We start from the raw sequence: 20,159 nt of genomic DNA on the forward strand, positions 1-20,159 counted from the left end.
TTATTTATATATTTTTAAAATTACTTATTTAGATATTGGGGGTTTTATCAACATTTGTAGCATTTAGAGGAGATCTGCAAAGAGGGAAGAAATATCATTAAATCACTTAAATATAGGACAGAGATACGTTCTTTAATTTTTTTTGTAAAAAAAGTCTCTTGTATGCTTTATTTTTTGAAATATTAAGCATATAAACAAAAATATTCTCTATTTTAATTAGAGGATGTGGGCTTTGTTCACACATGTAGATTTCTGAATATTTGTGTAGCTGCTCTGCTCTGGGCACAAGCTTTTAGTTAGATACTTATACAAGCTGTAAACGGTACCAGTGCAGCTCCAGTTGGCTCATTGTGTCTGAGGAAACTGTTAGCACTCTGCTGTTGATGAAAAATCCAGTGTAAACAAATCTCCACTTAGTTGTCTCAGATGTGCTATTGGGAAACATGTTTGGCTTTTAATCAAAAGAAATTGAGTGTTTGGTTCTTAAGAGTATCTCTTTTTTTCTCTTGTTTCAGTTAAATAAATGTTAACACAAATGAAGATCTTAAAACTGTCTGACTAAAGCCTCAGCTAATTGAGCTTTGGTTCTGTGAGAGTTTCAGTGTCATCATCCTTTTTGTTTTCCAGTTTTTGTGGAAGTACTTCAGCTAAGGCAAAAATAAACAAAAAAAAACCCCTTCTAAATCTTCTTCACACAAATACATTTATGCATATTTTTAGTTAGTATCTGCTTCTTGCAAATTTATCTTGATCTGAAAAAGTTTCAGATGTATTGTTTTCCTAACAAAGATTTGACCTTCATCTTTACAGACACAGTTTCACTATTTTTCCTATCAGCATTTAGTTCAAAGGACACTTCTAAGCACGCAGGCGAAAAACAGTTCTATTGTATAAAATAGAGATGTGTGTTTTATATCACGGGAGTTTAGAGAACAATGCAAAGGTCAATTGTGTTGCTTGCTCTCCTGTCACATGATGTGGGTGTGTATATGAATGCATCCCTGGAATTCCACTGTGGGATCTGCATCTTTGAAGCTGATGCTAAAATTACTGCCGAGGCTCTTCCAAAGGCGGATACTGATAGAAGATTCAATGAAATCGAAGGTCGCCAGTCTGGTAGGCGTTGAAAGATACCTGGCTATGATACTATTTCTGATTTAATAATGCGAATGGGAGGCTAGCCCTTTGTAATAATTAGGACTAATTACTGAAGAGGTGTTGACAGATGGGCTAAGAGGAAACAAACTGCCTTTATCCAGTGGCTTAGAGTCAGATTACTAGTCTTGTGTTATCTGCTTCTCAGAAAGTAGAAGCTTCAATCATTCACTAAGTCTTCAAAGGGGAAAGGGATCCTAACAATATACGGGATTTGGGATGAAGCTATGAAACAGGTCTTTGACTCAAAATGGCTAAATTAATCTCCTTTCCGTAAATTATCATACTTTTAAAGTTTGAGTTACAGATGGAGAATCTGATTGTAGTACTGAAAAATATGTGAAATCAATATTGATGGACTGTCCTGTCATTATTGTTGTCACTGCTCCTGCTCATGGACTAGTCTAAACCCAGTTCCTTGCTGTTAATTATATTAATATGAATTCTTCAATTCCCTTTTATGCCATGCTTGCTATCCGCCTGAAATGGAGACAAGGGAAAATATTTAGTACTGTCACGTTCAGTGTTTGTTTTATGCAGATGTCATATCTGCTCAAACCGCAGAAAATACATCTGCCAAACTTAATTATGGTTATCTACCTTTTAGGAGACAAGATCATGCATATTTTAGGAAGAAAACGAATTACAGTATAATTGCATTATTGAGAAATTACTCATTGATAAGGATTTTGTTAAAAAGTATTTCTTCTCTTCTTTTGGATGTGGTATCCATCCAGTACATCTGCATGAAGTAAGTAGATATGATTGTCCGATATGAATGGAGTTAGCAAAGACATTCAGGGGTTAATGCTTTGTCACTAGAATGAGCTCTCAGTGTGACTTAATTTAGGCAAATGATTTAAAAGTCTAGCAACCCTCCTCTTCTCAAATGACTGCTTTTAAGTGCATTTCTTCCCACTCTTCGCCATATATAGGTCTTGTTTTTCTGAAAAGCATGAGAAAAATATGGTTGCATTCAATAGCATTTATAAGAAGAGGCAGCTTTCAATTATTTATTTACTTTTAACAAAAGAGGCCTTTTAATTAGTGTTTAAATATTTATAACAGTTTTATTGTGCTGTAAAATTGGTTATACTTTGATCTAGATTTTCTGGTTTGAGATAATAGGGTTGGTAAAAGTTTTCCTAATGAATTTGGTCAGAACATGACATAATCTGATTATCTGATGAAAGATTGACACTTCAGTTCCTGCCAGCATAAAAGTGCGGTACAATAGGGGGCTGTTCAGCCCACATTCAAAGGCTGGGAGTTCAAGTTCAGGTACTGCAGAATTGTTCAAAGTTTCAAATTTATGTGGTGAAATAGTTCTGCATTTTTCACTACTGTTTTGGTCAGGGGTAGTTTATCATGGATGAGAGGAGCCATGTGTACATGTAACATAGTGTCACAGCGTAAACTATGTAGCTCTGTTTGGTAACTTTGGTCTTCTCTCATTTGCTAAATAGTAGTTAGCTTTACTCCTATAGAGAAACTAACTGTTCGGGACATAGGAAATAGTCAGTACTAGAAACTGGGGATTAAGCATCATCAGTATTCAACCACTGTTAAATGTGGGACCAGCTTTTCATTAATATCCCTCACAAACAACTAAATTGTTAAAATTTAGCAGTTTAACGTATGGCTACTCTTGTATCAGAGCCTTGGAGATGAGCATATTTAACTAATGCATCCTACGTGGTTATGCAAAGTGGATATAGACTTACATGATCGAACTGGCATGAAGGAACGATTGTTGGTTTGTATCTAAAGTGTAAGCTTAGCCTAAACTGTTAAAATAAACATTTTATTTGATATTTAGGTAATATTTGCCCTGTAAATGTCATTCCTGTTTGCACTGGAATTATAATGATCCTTATTAGATTTCTTGGACTTACTTGCTCTCCAATAACTTGGCTTATCCAAATACTTATGCTGTGTTGGATGGGAATCCTAATATACAAATGACACATACTATTAGTAATTAAGCTTGAATTTTGGGGGATATTTCATAGCATAAAAATATAATCTGTAACTTTGACTCATATATTTAAAAGTGACACACATAACAGTAAGTCTTCCCTTTTTTAAATACTGAAGGGGTTCTTGGAGAAAATAAAATATAGGTACCAAATGGTGTGGTCTTTACTGAAATGCAGTTGCTTCTGACCTTGAGAGTTCACCTGAATGAGGATTTGAAGTTTTAGCCTAATGAATTGATGCAGATTAAAGTACTGTCTACATTACTTTGTTTCTTAAAATACTGCATGGCATGTGAATCTCACTGGCCACAGGCAGAGACTGGCTGTGCCTGGAGTCAGTGAGTGGAGACCTAACTCCGGTTCTAGTGACTGTGCCACCTTGGGAGGTCACTTATGTCCCTGCATCCATTTCTCTATCTACAAAGAATGACCCATAATAATGCTGGTCTCAGAGACATGCAGTAGTTTACACAGAAGCAGAAACCTTCCAAAGAGAAAATGCTTCATGAAGTACTGGTACAATGAATGAATCCTGCAAAAACGCTTCCTCATTTGAGCAGCCTCAGCAATATAATCTAGCAATTTGGGTGGGTGTAGATCAGATCCAAATTCAGAATGTAAAACAAGAGCTGGATACAAATAGGAATCACTTCTGGTTATTTTTCTTTCTGTGTTTATGTCAGTTTATCCTGTTTGCTATTTGCAGTTTCAAAGTATATTTTTTTTAATTGTTATGAAACAAATGTTTAGAATATTAAAAAGGGGGTTAGGAAACAGGTACAAATTCTGATGATATAAATATCATCTCCCACTATAGCAATGCTGGCAAAGTACTTAGCTGGTTCAATTAAGTGCAGAATATTTTCTCCTCTTTTAAGAAATATGTATTTTGTGAATGTATTTTGTACTTGTCTTCTTAAGTCTATGAAATGTAAACTGTGTGAACAAAGTGAAAGGAAGTATTTTGGAAAGCACTGTCTGAGCTCAGCTTGCAGTGCATTTTAATTTAATTGGCTGCCTCTGCAAGGCATCTCACTCTTGATAAGGCGTATACAATAGGGGTTATTTCATAATAATAATGCAGAAGCAAGCATATAGACAGGAACACCAGCAGAAGTTTTAAAAGTACGTGAAAAGTATATTGCTTCATTGTGTCTTCATTAAGAGTCACTACTGGGTGTCTCCTCCCATGAAATGTGCAAGAACTGAATTTTAGGAACCTTCATATTCAAAGGAGCTTGAGGACTTCTGACTGTAAACAGCAGTCATTTTTACTTCAAGTATGGCCAAAACAGAATAAAATACAAACCTACAAATTCTGTGTGTAATAAAATACCTGTATATATTTCTTTTATTGGAGTTTAATCGAAATATAGTATTTGTAGAGTAAGAAAAGAATTCATATACTTTTGTTTTAATTAAATCCAAGGTAGCCATGCAAAATTAAAATGCAGTGTCTTCTGAAACTGAGACATGGAAATGAGTGTAATTTTAAGATTAAGTATGAAAATGGGTTTTGGTCCCTTTCTCCCGTATTGCTGACTGTATCAGGCCGGACCCCAAGCAGAGCTCAGTATCGGTGGCAACAGCTCCACTTCTAGGAGCTCTGGACATGGCCCTGTACATCAGGAATCAATTGATTAGTAATTGTATGATGTATTTTAGAAGCATAGGTTAATTTCCTATAAGTTATATTTTATTATGTAATATCACGTTACATATACATTTCCTTAATACTACAAACTTTTAAGTCATATTTGAAGAAGAAAGTATAGAAGACAAAATGTCATCCGATTTGTACGGTGTTTCATGTTCCTATGCCCTGTGGGAGGAAAAGGAAAGTAATAGAACAGACAAATAAATAAATGTGGTGTTGAAACTGGCATGACAGTTTCTGTTCTTGCGCAACGGAACTGCAATCAATTTATTGTCTTCATTGGTCAAATGCCAGAATAACAGTATAATATTATACAAGAGTAGATTAATTAAAGTGTAATTAGAATGGAATAAATTAAATAATCATAAAAGTTTGTCATGGGAAAAATATGTGTTTAGAATTAATTAGTTTTCAAATCAAGTGATATTTTAATTGCTCAGAGTTACAGAATCCTTAATTGCAGACATATAATTCTGGGCCAAATAACTTCAGTTGCTGTAACAACTTGATATATTTCTTCTCTGTCAATTCTTTTTAATAGTTTGTTACTAAACAAGATTATTGCAGGAATGTCTGCTAAAATGTCTGCAAGATGTTTAATTAAGCCCATGCTATCTGAGGACATTATTAGCTCTTGGAACCAAAAGATTTGTGGCTGATGCTGCACTGTGCAGCACCCCTAATTAAGGAGGATGGGCAGACAGAGGCCCATGGCTGACAGATTGCTATGCACGGCTGAACTAGAGCCTACTCAAAACAATCTTTTGATGGTCCTTGGCTTATCAATTTTCTGCTAGACTACAATGATTTATAAGTGTACAAACTTAAATTCATTTTAGGTCTGATGGTACGGTATAGAGAGACTGTTTTGTAAATACCTCTTTTCATTTATGTTGTACATTTTCATATTCTTCAAGTTTGCAGAGTGATGAAGCATTTGTTGGCTGTTGGGGGTTTTTGCATTAATTTTATGGAGAGTGTGTTGCAGAGCTGAACTACTGTGGGCTTTTATGCCTCCTTTCTTTATCTAAACAAGGTTGTCTGTAGTTATATCATCGCACTTTACCAAGCAATTAATGGTTTCAGCCAGAACAGATGTGTGTCTTTTCCCTCATCTGCAAAATGAACCTGTTTATGAAACACTAGTATTTCATCTGTTTCAGCTGTATTCATGTTGTATTTTAGACTCCCTTATTAAAAGCTAGTGCAATAATGTGAGACAGGGGCTCTCATGTTTTTAGACCCCATATTTTTGGTATAAAAGTATCCATGATATTTGGCTGTCTCCAAAATGTTTACTTCAGTAAGATTTCGAGTGCCCAAAATGTTTAACGGTGTTAAAAAAGGTCAACCAGCTGATAGCTGAAGGCGAATATGTCAGAAAGAAAGACTGAAAAAAAATTATCAGTCCGACACAGTGGGAGTATTAGAATGATTAATGTTTATGTTAATTTATGGCTTTTACATATTGATTAATAGCTTTTTGTTTCAGTGACCAAAATGTGTAAGTGGCAATGAGATCCATATGCTAACTCAGTGTCTTTCAAATAATTACAATCATTCTTAGTTTTGTTCCCATGCTGAATCTATGTTTTCATACAGAAAATAATTATTGTACAGTGACTTTTTTAAAAATTGCAGATGGAAGTATTTGAAAGTGAACCTCAAGACATACCTGGGTTCCAGTGTTCCTGAAGGTTACCCACTGACATTTATATGCATTTTTCTTGCAAACATCATTACTTAAAATCGTAATATATTGTGGTTTAGCCTGATACAGTTAGGGGATGCATAGGTGTTAAGGTGCTAACACTGTGAGGAGCCATTACCTGAGTGGAAATCATTAAAGATGTGTTGCATTGCATGATGGTTATTAGTCATTTTCTTCTCTGCTCCCATAAGATTTCTTGGCATATCACCAATTGCTGATAAGCAGTTTTGTTTGCTATCTGTCTATTGACTGTTACAATTAAAATGTGGAAACTTCCATCATTCATTGTCTGAATGTCAGGAGAGAAGGTAATTTTGGGGAGCTCCTGAGAGAGGATGAAATCCTGACTTCCCTTGAAGTCAATGGGAAATGGAGGTTCTCGGCACTTCGAGAAATGAAGCTTTTGAAGTGTTTTTCTGTGCAGGCAGGAATTGTTGGTCATCAGAAATTATTTGGGGACTATTTAGAATGAAAGCTCTGACAGCATTTAGTGTTTCCAACCTGTGAAAGGAAGGACTCTTGCCAATTGTAATGTTGGCTGTGTGGCAACAGGTTTATGATATCAGTTAATAAAGGACTGTATAGCTAGGTCATATAAAAATCATTGCATTCCCTTTGACATTGATGTGTCTCTAACGAGCAAGTTTTGCAAGCAAGAGACTTCTATCTAGAAATCTATCTACAGTACCTAGATGCTGTGTTTTCCAGTGCAAGCACAAGCACACTAATGAATGCTCCCAGTCCACTGTTGTGATTATTTTTTTTTTTAAGATTTTGAAAGCACATATAAAATACAAATACAATCACTGCTTAGTCTCTACTTTGGTAGTCATAGGTAGGTAGTAATGTGAAAAATAACCAATTTAAGAGAAAGTGTCTGGCTGTTCTTACTCCTGAAAATTAGGAGTGTTTTATTAGTACATCTTACTGGTTAAATCAGAAGTCTCTACTAATTCTAGTTTCTGCTTGAAATAAATTTCTTGGTTTATAGATTTCTACTGATTCCTAATTTCCACGTGAAATACTTTTTAAATTAGCTTTAAAGAAATCCTAGAAGTATAATACAGTTTATACCTGAATTTAGCACCAAAGATAGCAAAGGGAGCTTTAAACTGAAAGCTGTGGTGTTAGTTGACTGATGAGTGAATGTTCCTATATTCTGGGGCTCTGACCTTTGCAACTATTTGTGTAGCACTCCCACATCTCTTGATCTGTGCAGGCAGTTGCTATACGAGCTTCTACTAATTCTCCATTTACTAGTGCGTGTTTCTGTTTGCACACAACAGACATAGCATGTGTTTTGAGGGACTGGGATACGAATGCAAAAAGCAGGCTGCCTGACTTACGGATTTTAGGTTAAAATTTTGGATTTTAACCTAAGTGGCAGTTTCGTTCTTCCCTAAGTGTTTTGTATGTGTTAGCTGGTTACAGGGCACAAAATGGTATTTTATTGTACAGTCAGTTACTTTTCACCTTACGTGCAAAGAGATTTCTTCAGACTGTCTCGCAGCATGCCTTTCTATAGCAGTCTTCCCTGTTTCAGTGTGTTCTGTCATTTTTTTGATTTGTGCATATAAAAGGAAAAGCTGGGCTTAAAAAATCATCACAATGTGTCTGAAGAACTATTTGTTTACCAAACCATATACCTGCTTTCAGACCTTTTGTAGTCAATGACCTATATTTTGCAGTCAGTTGACGTGAACTTTAACTCATTCAACTTGTGCAGATTTGTCTGGCATCACTTTTAATTAGGGCTGCGAGAATCCATTTTCATACATAAACTCTTGTTCTGCGCTTGCTAGAAGGAGCCATATAACCAGGCAGCCTGTTTTGTCAACCAGGGATGTCCAAGGTGTTTCCAAGTCCCGCTGTGTTGTGGCATAATTCAGAGGCAGGTTAGAGGCTGGAAGCACGAGGATATTGTGTTTGGAAAGCTCATGCTGCAAGGGCTGCCTGTGGAATTTTAACATTGGAGATTGCAAATGTAATGGAGTAAACAAAATTGTTTGCATTGCACTATTAATTTGAGGGAGCCTTATTTCCACTGACTTCCTCGGCGGTTATAGCTCGGGACCCACTTTGAAAACACACTAGAGCTATGCTGCACAACGTGACAGAGTCACAAAACCTGTGAGTGAGTGCAGGTAGGCACAGAAGCATGGGCTAAAAAGGGGTTTTTGTATGAATGAAAAAGAAACAGACTGGAAACGGGTAAGCACAATTTAGTCACATCTTTCTCAACTCGTTCTTTGCTGTGATTTTTCCTTTGGGAGGGTGGCACCTGGTAGACTAGGAATTTTCAAAAAATAACAGGGATTTCATATATCTGTTTGTGAGCACACCTGGATGTGTTGAATATTTTGCAGTAGTAATTATGTCTGCACACCTGCTGGTTTCAGTCCCAAATCAGTTTGCCAGACATGCCTAGAGAGATTTATTTCTCCTATACCTGAAAAAGTTTTTACCACTGAGTTTTTACTACTCTAAATAAGCCTAAAGAAAAAAAGAGGAGGATTTTTTTTCTTGTCTTTGCTTGAGCCATTGGTATCTCAAACTGAACTGTGGAGTTTGTTGGGGGAGGAGGGTGCATGGATGATATTTTAATAGCAATTTGTTTTTGCTTCAATGTGTGATAGAAATACAAGTGACAGGAGTGGGAACAGGAGAGTTGCTGAATTCTGCTGGAATTTTTCCTGTGGGAATTTGTTAATGTTTTTAATTCTCTGAGAGATTTTTCTAAGGTAATCCTTTTGACATTTACATATTTTAAATGACTCTCATTAAATAAAAGCTTAACTTTTTTATATCAAATGCTGAAGTGATGATACTGGCATATCACTGCATAGAAATTCAAACGGTTTGAAGATTATTCTAATTGCAACCTAAGCAAAGCAAGTTTTGTGAAGGATATTAACAGTGAATTGTTCTTTAAAATAACATAATTTTGAAGGAAATTCAATTATTCTGGCATTTTTTTAGGCAAACCCCTTTTTAGTACCTATAGCGTGGTGTGCATAGCCGTTTGCTAATTGAAACACTAATTTGAACAGCTGGGGTTTCCACTCCTCACTCACATGGAGCCCGACGGTTTGCAGTGCACCTTATGGAAAATACTTTCAGTTGTCTCTGTCATATCTGAGTGTAGCTCAGCCCCTGAAGGAGGATGCTGTTACCAGTGCAGGGAAGGCTGGAGGAAATAAAGTGGAGCATCTTTTAAAAAATAAGAGCGTGATGGTGAGGTGTTGCATCTCTTACTGGTGATAACCTCTTGCAAACAAATGCCATAAGCAAAATGATTCATATATTTTAACATCCTTTCACAGGGGAAAGGAGTCATAGCATGAGGATAACTCGGGAACAAACATAATCTAGCCCTGAGATGCTTTTAAATGAACTTTCTTCTGTAGGTTGTCCTTGGCTTGTTCAAGCCCTTGAGCCAGATTTTGCTCTCAGACCAGCCTAAATGCTAAGCAAATTTAATTAAATTTGCTGCAGATATCCCCAGTTAACAAGAACAGATTGGTCCCCCTGAGGCTAGATGGAGTTAACAAGAAAATAAATGTTGTGCTAATTAGATAACTCATTTTCAGACACCTGGGGTGAAACTTTAAATAAAGTCCTAGAGATTTGGGATTGAAAATTTATTTGAAAATGAGTCTTAGGCTTCTAAATCACATAGGCACTTCAGAAAAATTTACCCAGGGGCTTTAACCATTGCACAGTCATGATATTTAGCACGTTTGTGGCTGGCTGCTTAGCAAAGCACGGTATAACCATTATCTATTAGAATTAGTGTAACACAATGTATTTCATTATCCCTGTAAGTAAAGCAGAGATACTGAGCTACCTGGTGAGTTGAAAGTAGGCTGAATGTCATCTTTTTGAGGATGCTTATGTGTCAGCAGGAAGAGATGGATGCTTTCTTGGAGGTTTTAAGGCACCACACTTCTATTTGTGATCTTGTGGGACTTTCTGTTGATTCAGGTACCTAAGAACTTTTAATTAAACCTTGATCTTAAGTGACTTGTCCAAGCTCATGGATGAAGAAGACAGCACAGATGCAATTTTATAGTTCAGCACTTGCTGGAATTAAAATAAGATGCTTAATACTGTCACACTGCCATTCATCTGCTGAGTCATGATAGGAAGTAATAAGGAGTCATCTCATAAGCCAAATAAAAAATGACATGGGTTTAATATTAGGCCAAATTTCCAGATTCATGTAGCTGGTGAGCAAAAAAGCAAGCAAAGAACCAGGCTCCAAGAAGCAAAAAGTCCCTTCATTTGCTTACAGCTCAAAAGTATGCTTTCAGTTGTTGGGTTTTTTTCCTGTAGCCAGTCTGAGTATTTTTCTGAAATATTGTCCTTGTAAAGACATGCATTAGTGTAGCGTCTGTTTCATGCCAGGTAAAACCCTTCCCACAGCCACGCACACACTTGCTGTCTGTCAGCAAAAACTTCTGTGTCAGTAATTAGAAAAATGCTATTAAAAACCTGCCTTGTAATCCCAAATAGCCTCTGGGTTGACTCAGTTCTGTTTTGTCTTCCTTGCTCAGCGCACTAACCTGGGATTGTTCCACTGTGACGACGGACCCTGCTTCTCTGCCAAGCTACTGTTTATTTTATTTATGTGGTTCTACAAAGCATCATTTTGAGGACAACAGCATATAGTTGTAGTGTCCCAAAGAGGTGACCTTTGGTGACAAAATCCTTAGTCTAGCTGGTTTGTAACACAGGTGAAGCATGTTACAGATGGGCACCTGGGAGCTGGATCTCACCATGGGGGCAAACCTGTACATCTTGTAATCATCTGAAAATTTACTCCAGCCTGTCATGAGTCTAGATCATCAGACATCATCATATAAAACAGATGAGTCAGGGCACTAAAACATGGAGGTTATCCACTGAGCTCATTATTTTCATACCTAATTACACACTGCTATTGAGGGAGAACTGCGCATTGTGCTGAAGAATCCTGTTTCATCACTAGTCCTAAGAGGTAATTGCGTTTAATTAGAACCTATAGATACCATGGTGATTGCTGATCTATAAACACTCACGGTAGTCCTGCAAATGAAGTGCAATTGCAAGTACATCCATTAAGTACAATTCAAAAGCTGATACTGAGGTGAGATGACTTAAAATTAAAAGTTGAGTGGTTTTAATTTACCATGTAACTTGTAGCTCTAGTGCTCTGTCCTCATTCTCTGCAGTTCCTCTGCTGTGAACCAGCAGGCAGAGAAACACCTGCTCATCTTTCCTTACTGAATTCAGAGAATTTTTTGTTTAACCTGGTGTAATATATGCATGAGTGGGAAAGCATGATGAGAGCTGATGTATGTAGTGGCAAAAGCTGTCCTTTATGAGGTCAGGTCCAAGAGGAAGAGGCAGAAATACAAGCATGGCTCATAATGTCACAGATGAAGCAGTAAAAACTTCTCATGGTGGCAATATTTTTGTAATGCACGTTATAATGCATTTTCCAATGAATCACAAATTGTACTTACAGTCAAAGAAGCTGCTGGTTACCTTGTCCCAGCACAGCTCGAGCGGGTCACTTGCAGCAAGTCAAAACATGGAAAAGTCATCCTTGTCCTTCTCTGGTGCTTGTGCACAGCTGCCTGCAAAGGTGCTAACGTGAATGGAAATCTTGGCGAAGGTGCAGATGAGTGGGAGTGTGCCTGAGCAGATCACACAAACCGTCCCCACGAGTTCGTAGTAAATTGTCCTGCACATTTCCCGCGTTGGACAGGGCAACAGGCTTCCCCCTGTACTCATCCTGTTCTTTGCTGATTTGGACCACATTTGAACCGATGACATAGAGCTGAAAGTGTCCATCTTTATTGATCCTTTGGGGAATAAAACCTCCTTGGAATAAAACATTTAACGCCGTAATCACTAAGTTAGTGTGAAATACTGCGTTTCAAGGTTTCAAGTAACCTTGCTTGGAACCAAAAATTTGAACACTTGCAAGTAATGTAGCATTGTTGTGTAAAAATGATCATAACTCTGACCTTATCTGATTCTTTTCAGTTGATGGGTTTGCTGCAGTGCTCTTCTGTAAATGGTTGTGAGTGGAAAGTACAGTAGTATTTTTATGGGGTGGAAGGGGAAAGACTTGCCAAGGGGCTAAGTGGAATGATAAATTGCTCGCCCACTGAAATTATGGGTGTCCAGTTTCTTGCATTTTGTAGGTCTTCCTTTTTGCAGCAGGGAGCACAGCTGAAAATTTTTGTATTTACAAATGCGCAAGAAGTGTGTCCGCGTGGTCAGCTCAGCATTCACTGTGCTTGAAAAGGGATGCATCAAAAAGCAGATCTGACAGCTGCTTGACCAGTCAACGTTAAGAGGAAATACTTTACACTGAACTGCATGGCAAATAGAAATAACATTCAATAATGATAATTCAAAGAATAAAGTGACAAGGAAAAGCAAATGTCCTGATCAAATATATTCAAAGTTGTCATTTCACTTTAGGCTGCCCTGCCCTCTAATCTGTGTCGCTCTCTCGCTCCCCCGGCGCGTTGCTCGGATGGCTTTGCCCCCCCCGGACCCACAGTTTGTTCTCAGAGGTACCAGTGCTGCAGTCTACACTCTGCACTTCTCCTGTGGAGGCCAAGAACCTGATGTCCCCATTCTTTTCTCTGGGTAAGTAAACCAGGATTTCTGGCTGAGGTGAGCATCATGGGGACATTTTTTACAGCAAAGTGTATTATTTGCATTAATTGTATCCGGAGAAAACGACAAAATACGTGGTTGGTGAGTGGTGGGTGTGTTGTCTTTGTACATACAGCTTCAGTTTTGGGGAGAAGGAAAAAAAAAAACCCAAACCAGGCTGTGTGCAGTGGTCACACTAAAAGCATGTGTTCTTACTGCCAGGTCTCAGAATGGGTTTATCCATGTTTGGAACCTGAAAACACACAGAGTGGACACGACACTGGATGGCCACGGAAGAAAATCGGTCTACTGTGTGGAGACAATGGGTGGTAAAAACAGGCTTCTCAGGTTAGTAAAGCAGGCAAACCCAGTGAGATCATTCTTGTCTCTGTGGTGTACATGACTGAAAAAGAAAAAAAGGGGGGACACACACAGGGGGAAGGAGTCCTTTATTTCTGGAGTCACTGAAAGTCTCTCCAGCACATATGGAAGTTGTACAGAAGTACAAAAAAATACCAGAAAAACTGCAGAACAAAAAGTGGGGGAAAAAATAATTAATTTCTTTAGGGTATATATATGTGTGATGACATCACAACAACTTGGGGTCCATAGTGTCCTTATTACTGCAGTGAGATCTGGTGAGGTCTTTGGGTAAAGGAAATACACTTGGATTTGAAGTCGACAGATGCTTCACTACTGGTTCTTAGGGAGGATCAAAATTTCTATAGAGATTATCAATAGAGGGGAGAGGGAGAAAAGGTAAGGAAGGTGGAGAAGAATCAGAGATGGAGAATGGAAGACTGAAAATGAGCAAGAATGCTGAGTTGCATGCCTTTGCTTTGTTGCAAAATATCTTCTGTTCTCGTTTAGCAAGGGAAGGTTGGGAAGATTTGTATACTTTGGATTAGACAGGTGATCTAGAGTAGATGCCAAAGTGTCTGTATGACTAGGAGGTGTTCTGACATGTTTATCTAGAGAAGACATCTCTTATAATACACAGTGGAACTCATTAGCATTTCTATTTATTATCTGCCTAAGTACCATTATCAACACTCTCCCCCATAAAATGATAATGAACGAGCATTGTTTGTATAATTATAGAGTTTTTCCACACCTCTATTTTTTGCTGGCTAACAGTTCACATAGCAGTGCAATTTTAGGACAGCAGTTACCTGTATGTTTTGGTCCTCTGTTATAAAGCTAAGTCACAGATATTTCTTGCAGTACCACATTGTTTGTATGCCCAGTGCTGTAAATGTTTTGACAGTTTGTTACTCAGCTGAACAGCAGATGGGAGTTTCTGTATTGATGTTGAAGTCCCAACAGTCTAGATTTGCATCTACCCCTGGTTTGGTTTCATACTTCATGGGGTGATACTGCTAATTTAAATAAGAAACAGATAAGGGATTTTTGATGACTCCTTGTCCCGGGTGATAACATGAGGATACATATCCTGTGCTGCTGTAGTTTGTGGCTTGGAAGCTTCTCCACAGTGGTACTTTGTTCCAGAGCCAGTGGGGCCATGTAAATGTGCAGCAATTCATGCTGTGCCCTTTGTCTGGCCTCCTTGGTCCTACTGGGACCAACCGCTCCTGCCATGTCCCCACACATACACAGTTCTCTGTGCCCTCCCTGTGGCTGTGGGACCTTGACCACTCAATAACTGTAGCTTTTTATTTATTTCTGATGCGCTTTTTGCTGTCTTGCCATTTGTCTTTCGGCTGTCAACGCGCCTGACATTTCTATTTCATTGCTAGGGTGAAAGAGTGTTAAATGTGTTACTCTCTGGATACTCTTGTTTCCTTTTAAATTAGATATCCATGGTAAAAAATAAGTACTTTTATTATGAGTATGTTCAAATACGCATGAGACTTCATACATACATAAGCACACATGAACAGCCTAACTGTGATGGAGTCTCTCTTCACAAGCAAGCATGGCTAACTGTGACTGCTGTGTATCTGGCCGGCCCTCAGGTCCTCCCTCTCCTGGTACCTGTGGAACCCCTTGGCCAGGTTTGCCACCAGCAGAAAGTGGTGGTTGCGGTGACACCAAGTTCCCACACGTCTCAGGAAAGACCCAGTGAATAACCCCACAGCAGCTGTATGAAGCTCGCCAGTGCCCTTCCTGCACGTTAACGACCCAGCTCTGAGACACTGACTTGCAGGGAGCCAGGCTTTTGCAGAGCTGCTGCTCATGTCACTTGTTTTGCTGTAACAGTCAGGGTCGTGACCAGAGGATCTGCTTGTGGGATTTAGCAGAGGGACGGGCTTCAGTGACGGACTCTGTCTTCACGGAGAATGTGGGATTCTGCAGATGCTCTCTGTTAAAGGTGGCACAGGGACGCTGGCTAATGGCCATGGCAGCCAAAGCGCTGGAGGAGGTAGGAAGTGTCTCTTTTTCTGGTGCTTGGGAGGTTGCTTTTGGTTTTGCAACGAGATAGTTCAGAAGGGGAAACATCATTGCTCTCAAATTCTCTGCTCAAGGAACAAGGAACCTTTGGGAGTTCTAATCACTGACTTTACCTAGTAGAAAGACAACTGAATTATATAACTCCTGCTCCAACAGCAAGGATACCACCCCGAGATTTGTCTGACATTAAGTATTTGCAGCTGCTGCTGGTCTTTCACGTGCAGGAGTTTTGAAAACTCTTCTGGTGCTGCTGAATACTGTTAAAGGGGAACAAAAGTCCTTCTGGGGAACGAATGGTCAGAAAGTCTGTCATCAGACGGAGGTACTCATCTTCCGCCTGAAGCTTTGCTGAGAGAAGGGGAGGTGCAGGTGATTTGTAATGCGATATGTGGTCTTTCACCCCGGGCTAATTCTTTAACTGGTACTTTGGCTGGAAATAGTTGAATTACTATTAGTGGCCAGAGGTTTGCTCAGTGTGAGATAATTGTAGGGTCCGTTTCAGTTCCTACTGGGTAAGTCCACATCTAATACCCATTATCACAGCAATCACTGACTGACAGCTTCGTTGGCAATTTCCACTTCTGCTTCGCACAAATTGTATTTTTGTTTCTTTGAAGGACTATTTGAGGACATCACACAAAAATAATTTATTTGAAATACTTGATGTCAAAATACCAAACATTTGAAAAAAGAAAGAAGTGGCATAAATATGAAAAGAAATATTGTCGCCAATTGCAAATTGTTCATTAAAGGTCACATGCTTTTCTGGACTTATAGGATGTGTATTTTGAAACTGAAAGTTGCATATTTTATATACGAAGTAATAAGTGGGAATGGTGCCTCTATTGCAAGAAAATGTGAACTTTTTATTATTCAGAAGTTAAGCACATATTTAAGTACTTTGTTGGCTCACAGCCAGAACGTTCAACCTTTTACAGAACTGAGTTAAGCCTGTAGACACATCCACTGTACCAGCAAATACAACCATTCCGAGTCCCATACCGTGTTCTGATCAAACAGAAAACTCTCTCCATTTTACAGCACTGCTTAATAATATTTAAGTTAAACAAAATTGACAAGCGCATTCTTGTGTCAGCCCAAGAAGAGGTTTTGTGTTAGGCAAAGAGTACACACACACACATTCTGGTAATGAAGAATTAAATAAGCATCTGATCCAAAGAGAAGACGTTTACCCCAATGTCTCTTACAACTCATCTCTGGTTTATTTTCATTTGTTTGCTTGGGCCCTGCAAACTGATACTGATTTGCTGTCTCCTGAGGTAAGAGAGTTCCACTCCGTGTATGAACCTTTACATTAGAACTGTGTCAGGTTTCAGTAAATTCACATAAGATCCCATAATATGTCGTGCTTCCAAATAGGCAGCACTGTGTGAGATACAGTACATTTGCAGCTTATGATTAAAATTAAGACTTAATAAGTGTTTATGCTTGGCTGGTGCCCAAAAAAAGAGTAATTTTGTCTTAAAGCAGGTTCAGTCCATAAATAATGAGATCTGAACAGGCATTTATTTGTTCATGATTGCATTTAAATCACCAATTATGAGTTACATGCACTTTTCTTGCCAATTTGCCAGAAACATGTTAAAAGCTTTATTAATGTGAAAAAGGGTGTGTTTCCTTGTGGCCAGTTTTAGCCACCCAGGAACACTATTAACCTCAGGCAAAGGCAAATCTTTCTCCTATTAAGCAAAACCAATATAAACACAGAACTTGAAGTTTTAGGTTACAGTTGTCAAAATATATGAAATAGTATTTATTTCTAAGGCTCAGTTGCCTCTAATGCAGACAGTCTCTGGAAATGTCAATCCACCATAGGCAGCTCATGCCTGCCTACCTTCTGCAAAAACATTTTCTCGTCTTCGCATTTTATGTTGTCCTTTGCGAGCCCAGCTGTAGCCTCTGTACCAGTTTGTGCATTTTTAATCAAGCTAAAGTGAAGGAGTTGTGCTTTTTACCTTTTAACCTGCAGAAGAGCATTTATCACAGCGCATTTACCTTTCCTCACTACGTAACCATTGGAGTTTCAGTCCTCTCTAGGAGGCAGTGCCCTTCGCAGAGCCAGTAACATCGCAAGCTGAGAGCAGGTCATCTTCGTGTTCATAGCCCATTTCCTGTAACGGCTAACTTGGTCATTATGTTGATGGCAAGGAAGTTGCCAAGATAAAAGCATCTTTTGTTAAGAGTGTAGCTCCAAAGAACCAGAATTCCCAGATGATCAAACTTTGATCTGTTCATAGGTTTGATCTAGGGATTGGGCAGCTCTTTGCTGTAGTCTCCATTCCTCAAATCTGGAGAACGGTTTCCTGCTCCATTGCGAAGTGGCTTTAGAAAGTGTTCTGCGTATTGTGCTTAGTGCATTGTCGCCTTGCAGCCCTAGAGTGCAGCTGGCTTTTGGCAGCCCAGCTGACAACCTCTAGAAATAGGGAGATGTTCTGGCAAGCTTTGAACTAAAGGTATGGGATCAGAAAGCCATCGCAGCTGCTGTGGTCTTGACTGATAGCTCCCAGAGGAGCCGTATTTGTGTAATACCTCATCTCAGATGCTTAAGGAAATTTGCATGACTGGGGCTGTCCAACAGCACTGTTGGGCTTTTGCATATTTTGAAATAGCCTAGAATGGCTGGCGATGTTGGATTTATCAAATTTTTGAAGTCCTTTAATATTACGAAATACGCAGACCATTGTTTATTTAATTAAAACAAAAGATCACCTTAGTGATTAAGTATGCATTTGAGAAACAGCGATGTTCCTGGCAGCAAGCTTTTGATACCTAAGAACTCTTTCTCCATAGTTCCAGGCTTGAGAATCAGCCCAGAGCGAGGCACTTCTGTGTCAATCAAGACTGAAAACCTTCCAGTGCCAGACTGCAAAGGAAGGCTCCCCGATCTTGCCTCCCATCATCCTGAGGTGGAAATGAGCTGCTTCCTTGGCAGAGGAAAGACTTGCTCAATGCTATTAAAAAAAAAAAAATATAAAAAAAATCAGATCCACAGTTCTTTTCCATCGCACAGTTCATTACTGTCACTACAAGTAACAGTGGCAGCTGCTATGTAGACAGACTGCGTGTTTGACACAATATTGCCTGACCCTGCTTTGAATAGCGTCAGGCAATATTGTGTTAAAAATACCTGTATGCCATCACTGCTCCAGCCTGCATTAGCAGGCAATTCTGGAGCGCAGTCAGGCACTAAATAAAAAAACCCACCTTAGATATATATATTGCCTATTCCACACAAGTTCTGTGTTACCATGACAGAACAGAGGAGATGATGCAAGTGTCCACAAGTGAATATAACTAAAACATTAACAACAGAGATGGAAAACGGGGAAGGGGAGAGAAAGGAGGGAAGTGTTTTCAGATTAAGCAGTATTACCTAGTGCATGCACAGTATCACCTACAGGATGGAGGGAAGACTAATACAGCTGAAGCAGAAAAGTGGAAGAAGATGTGTTCGTTCTCGCAGTTTGCCTGGTCTTTCCTAAAACAATGCATTTATTTAGACGGCTGTAGATTCCCCTACAGCTCCAACTTAACATGCATTCCTCAGTTTCCTCCAGACAGTTTTTACTAGAAGAGCTTAAACAAACCTTAATCACCTTAAAAGACTTGTGTTTTTAACAGCAGAATTTTGACCTGGAGCCTGACCAAATACTCTTGTTTTCCTGATGTCAGGTTCAGGTTCTGGAGCTGCCATCCAAGACGTCAGTCTGTACCTTGAAGCCAGAGGTGGGTGCCAAGCTGGGCATGCCCATGTGTCTGAAGTTATGGCAGGTAAGGCAAGAGCGCCTGCTAATTGTGAAATGTTTTCCCTGTGATTCATTTTATATGAAGCACATGAATCTTTCTTCACTTGGATTTTGATTTATTATCAAACCAATCAAGTAATTATACTATTAAAGGGGGGAAAGATTTGTGAACATCCTTAATGTAACTTTCAGAGCTTTCCAAGCTTTAATGGAAGATTTGCAAATGTTCAGGGAAAGCTTTGTATCCTTAGGAGAGATATGTTTTTTGCATCAATCAAGAGGAAAGTGAGTGACTTACCAAAGCCGGTTGTTTGATATGGTTTCTCACTGCATTAAGAACGATGAGAAGTTATTGGGTTACTTAAAAACAGTGATTTTAATGGCAGGTTGCGTTCACTTCGGTGCCCTCAGGACAAGGAAACACTCTATGAACATTTCTATTCCAGACGTACAATAGGAACAAAATATTTATGGTGGTACTGACTTTGGACAAAAAGGCAAATAAAAGCAGTTAAAGAAAAACACCCCCGCATTCGCAGAGTATTCAGCAAATGATGTTTATGGGGTGCCAGCAGAGAAAGACAAGTGGTACAAAATGGTGGCAGTAGAGGGAGGAAAGAGTTGAGGTGATTGGCCCTTAAGTTGGTGGCAAAGCCGATTCCCAGTTTAAGCCCCTGACTGCAGACTGTTAGAGGTCCGCAGTGCCATCCGTGCTGATTTCAAGTATGTTATTCCTGCAGGTTCAGCTGAACATTAGTGTTGGTTTCAGTTGAAAAAATTAATCAACTGGTTGTGAATTCAGGGCCTTAGTGTCTTCACTC

The 20,159-nt window shown here is 39.0% G+C and overlaps 2 protein-coding genes across 7 annotated transcripts in view; both read left to right on the plus strand.

Moving 5' to 3' along the window:
- TXNRD2 (thioredoxin reductase 2) overlaps positions 1 to 20,159 on the plus strand; it is a 94,448-nt gene that overhangs the window by 71,014 nt on the left and 3,275 nt on the right. For both annotated transcript variants that reach the window (XM_055797111.1, XM_055797113.1), the window contains exons 24-26: positions 13,062 to 13,150; positions 13,382 to 13,507; positions 19,265 to 19,363. The gene's annotated coding sequence lies outside the window, so the exon portion shown is untranslated. The remainder of the gene's footprint in view (positions 1 to 13,061; positions 13,151 to 13,381; positions 13,508 to 19,264; positions 19,364 to 20,159) is intronic.
- GNB1L (G protein subunit beta 1 like) overlaps positions 1 to 20,159 on the plus strand; it is a 43,434-nt gene that overhangs the window by 13,617 nt on the left and 9,658 nt on the right. For 2 of the 5 annotated variants that reach the window (XM_027780739.2, XM_055797116.1), the window contains exons 2-5: positions 12,980 to 13,150; positions 13,382 to 13,507; positions 15,380 to 15,542; positions 19,265 to 19,363. In XM_027780739.2, the coding sequence (XP_027636540.2) occupies positions 13,035 to 13,150; positions 13,382 to 13,507; positions 15,380 to 15,542; positions 19,265 to 19,363 (504 nt within the window). In that variant the 5' untranslated portion in view covers positions 12,980 to 13,034. Of the gene's footprint in view, positions 1 to 978; positions 1,119 to 5,658; positions 11,502 to 12,979; positions 13,151 to 13,381; positions 13,508 to 15,379; positions 15,543 to 19,264; positions 19,364 to 20,159 lie in introns of those variants that run through there. The other 3 variants (XM_027780740.2, XM_055797117.1, XM_005233288.4) reach the window with 3 other exon arrangements.

The sequence above is a fragment of the Falco peregrinus genome, chromosome 2, assembly GCF_023634155.1.
Source record: "Falco peregrinus isolate bFalPer1 chromosome 2, bFalPer1.pri, whole genome shotgun sequence".
NCBI lineage: Eukaryota > Metazoa > Chordata > Aves > Falconiformes > Falconidae > Falco > Falco peregrinus.